General features: G+C 31.7%; 1 protein-coding gene across 1 annotated transcript in view; it reads left to right on the top strand.

Annotated features, from left to right (window-relative positions):
• LOC106472942 (TATA box-binding protein-associated factor, RNA polymerase I, subunit C-like) overlaps positions 1-2,760 on the top strand; it is a gene marked incomplete at its 3' end in the record, with an annotated part of 21,857 nt that extends 19,097 nt beyond the window's left edge. Inside the window, exon 11 of the mRNA XM_013933612.1 lies at positions 2,179-2,760. Within this exon, the coding sequence (XP_013789066.1) occupies positions 2,179-2,760 (582 nt within the window). The remainder of the gene's footprint in view (positions 1-2,178) is intronic.
• Between the last annotated feature and the right edge of the window lie 555 nt (positions 2,761-3,315).

The following is a 3,315-nucleotide window of genomic DNA, read 5'->3' as shown; positions in this document are numbered from 1 at the left end:
TAGTTTCTGATTTACAGGAGATTTACTTGGAACTTTACTGTCCGTACTGAAAAAACAAGAATACTGTTCGTTTTGTTTCTTCTAATTTCTAACTCATCTGACTAGCAATAAAATAACTACAGAAAATAAGTGTGAAAAAAGGTGAATGTGTAACCTCTGACCATAAGTACTTTGAAATTTTACAATCACTACTAACAATAATATACATTTTATTTTGTAACCTTTATTTTCGTTATACTTTGGTTACTTAACCACCACCTGGATAAATAAGTATAATGTTACGGTACTCCTTTCATCTCTAATTTATTCACCACCCCTCCGAGAAGTATGAAATTTAATGCAAATTATTCATTATAATAATGTTATCACTCAGGCAAATGTTTATTCTAAATAGCTTAAATCTCTTAACAGTATAAATCTATTTATATATACATATTTAATTTTTGTTTTATTGACCTTTGAACCATGTCTGACTAAAAAATACCCCAACAGAAGTTTAAAATTACATGGCACACCTATCGAACAGCGTAATGCAGAAGCTTCTGGTGTGGATACCCCATGAACGTTATTTATTATTTTTCCTTCGTTATTTTACCTAACAACTTTCTATTTTCATGATTTTAGTTACTTTTATAATAATAAACAGTGAAAACAAATGAAAAATAAAAAACTTCGTAATTAAATATCAAGCATTTTTATTTTCAGTAAAGCTTTATATTTTTTTTACCTAGAGAGCAAATATCACAATTCTCACACTAGGGGGAGATTGAAGATTATTTATAATATTTCCTTATAAAATGAAGAACTTAAAACTTGTATAATATTAAAACCTGATTTATTAATTATGTTTTTATACCAAGTTCATTTGTATACATTTATAATAAAATAGTTTCATTAAATTTTGAATGTAACTAAAAAGTCATTGCATGCACACTTTGACCTGTCTGAAGGAAGAGGATTAAATGAATTCTACTCAAACATAGGTGCTTCTCAAGACAAATCAAATAAGTGAACTTATATTACAGAGATAGTAACATGAAACAGTTAGTATGTGAAATACCTGTTGATTCTGTGTTAACCCGTTGATCATGCTTAGTGTAATATCAACTTAATGATATCTGATTATTCTAATTTTCTTTGAGTAAGATTCTGTTTTACTTGTAAAATCTAACTAATTTTGGTTTTAACAGTTTCACCTCTCTGACTTCATTAACTATTCTTGTTGTTAGTGTTGGATTTGTATAAAAAATTATTTCTTCATGTGTGTTCTTAAAACAACAGCTCACAAGAGTGTAGATGATCAGGATGTATTGAGTTCATGTTTGTTCTTAAAACAACAGCTGACAAGAGCGTAGATGATCAGGATGTATTGAGTTCATGTTTGTTCTTAAAACAACAGCTGACAAGAGCGTAGATGATCAGGATGTATTGAGTTCATGTTTGTTCTTAAAACAACAGCTGACAGAGCGTAGATGATCAGGATGTATTGAGAATCTTTGTGTGTTTTTAATTGTTTTTATTTTAATCTACTTTCCACCATATTTAGTGAATCTGATGTACACAGAGATTAAATGTATGTCTTTTGATTAAAGTTAGACATGAAAAAGATTTTTCACCCCAGTTTTAATAGTTTTATTACTAAATTTACCTGTCATGCCATAATTTTGTTTTAAAATAATAAGTAAAGCTAATACTTGAAAGGTATTCTGTGAGCCTTTTAAAAGTGAACCAAAGATTTGGGTACCGTGTACATGATATCAAGCTGCTAACAAAGATTTGGGTGCCGTGTACATGATATCAAGCTGCTAACAAAGATTTGGGTACTGTTTACACATTATTAGGCTGCTATCAAAGATTTGGGTACTGTTTACACATTATCAGGATGCTATCAAAGATTTGGGTACTGTGTACTCATTATCAACTGCTATCAAAGATTTGTGTACTGTGTACATATTATCAACTGGTATCAAAGATTTGTGTACTGTGTACACATTATCAACTGCTATCAAAGATTTGTGTACTGTGTACACATTATCAAGCTGCTATTAAAGATTTGTGTACTGTGTACACATTATCAAGCTGCTATTAAAGATTTTAATAAGTAGATAATCATAATTATGAAATCTTGTTAGGGGCTTGTTTCATGCCTTTATATAACGTACAGTTTCACTTTCTCAGGTGCTGTTGTGGAAACACTGTCTAAATACCAAACCATGTTATTGCTCAGTAGAATCTCAGGTGTTTCATCAAAGTACCGATGAACTAATAGCGCTCCTGGGGTCACAGGAAGGAGCCCAGACATCAGTTTTCCACATGAAAGATTCTCGTGTCAACACAGTACAGCCTCAGTCCTTGTCACCACCATGGTACCTATCACAGCCGGAAGATATGGTCAAGTTATTAAAAGTTCAGGGCTTGTGCTTAAACCACACTGTCCAAGAGAGACTTCAGGCACCGTTGACTGGAGTGTGTTCCATTCCTCATCCAGATTCTTCTGGATTCACAGCTTTTCAAATGACCTCTTTTTGTGATTTATTCTTTCAAGACTTTTATGCTGACAAACCTTCTGAAGATAAAACCTTCAATGTAAGTGCCGGTTGCCCTCTTATACCACCTTCACTAGTTACTGATGAGTACAACTGGTGGCTCGAAGCTGCGAGGGTGAAAAGTAACGGTGACATAAAGAAAGCTAAGTTTCTCAAGAGGGTAGACTGTACAGAAGAATTTATGGGTAAAAATCTTGTACATCTGTATGAAGCTGTAACGTAACATTAGTTTTAGTTTAGAGAAGATTTCTAATAATTGATTCAGCACTTAAATTGCCATTAAAAAAATCACTAATTTTAGTAAATTACAGTTTCATCAAAACAAAGTAATAATAAGTTATTTCTGTTTTTCACTAAATTTTAAAAGAATTTCAGATTTTATTTTAATAAACTGTGCAGCTCTGATTAGTGTGTTATGTGTTCAGTTAGTTTTCATTGTTTGAGATTCCTTAGAAAGTCTGTTTAGTGTGTCATGTGTTCAATTAGTTTTCATTGTTTGATATTCCTTACAAAGTCTGTTTAGTGTGTTATGTGTTCAGTTAGTTTCATTGTTTGAGATTCCTTACAAAGTCTGTTTAGTGTGTTATGTGTTCAGTTAGTTTTCATTGTTTGAGATTCCTTACAAAGTCTGTTTAGTGTGTTATGTGTTCAGTTAGTTTCATTGTTTGAGATTCCTTACAAAGTCTGTTTAGTGTGTTCAGTTAGTTCTTATTGTTTGAGATTCCTTACAAAGTCTGTTTAGTGTGTTCAGTTAGTTCTTATTGTTTGA

This window comes from Limulus polyphemus, unplaced genomic scaffold (assembly GCF_000517525.1).
Source record: "Limulus polyphemus unplaced genomic scaffold, Limulus_polyphemus-2.1.2 Scaffold5755, whole genome shotgun sequence".
NCBI classification, from domain to species: domain Eukaryota; kingdom Metazoa; phylum Arthropoda; class Merostomata; order Xiphosura; family Limulidae; genus Limulus; species Limulus polyphemus.
The sequence above is the reverse complement of the archived record's forward strand: the minus strand, read 5'-3'. Positions and strand labels throughout refer to the sequence as shown.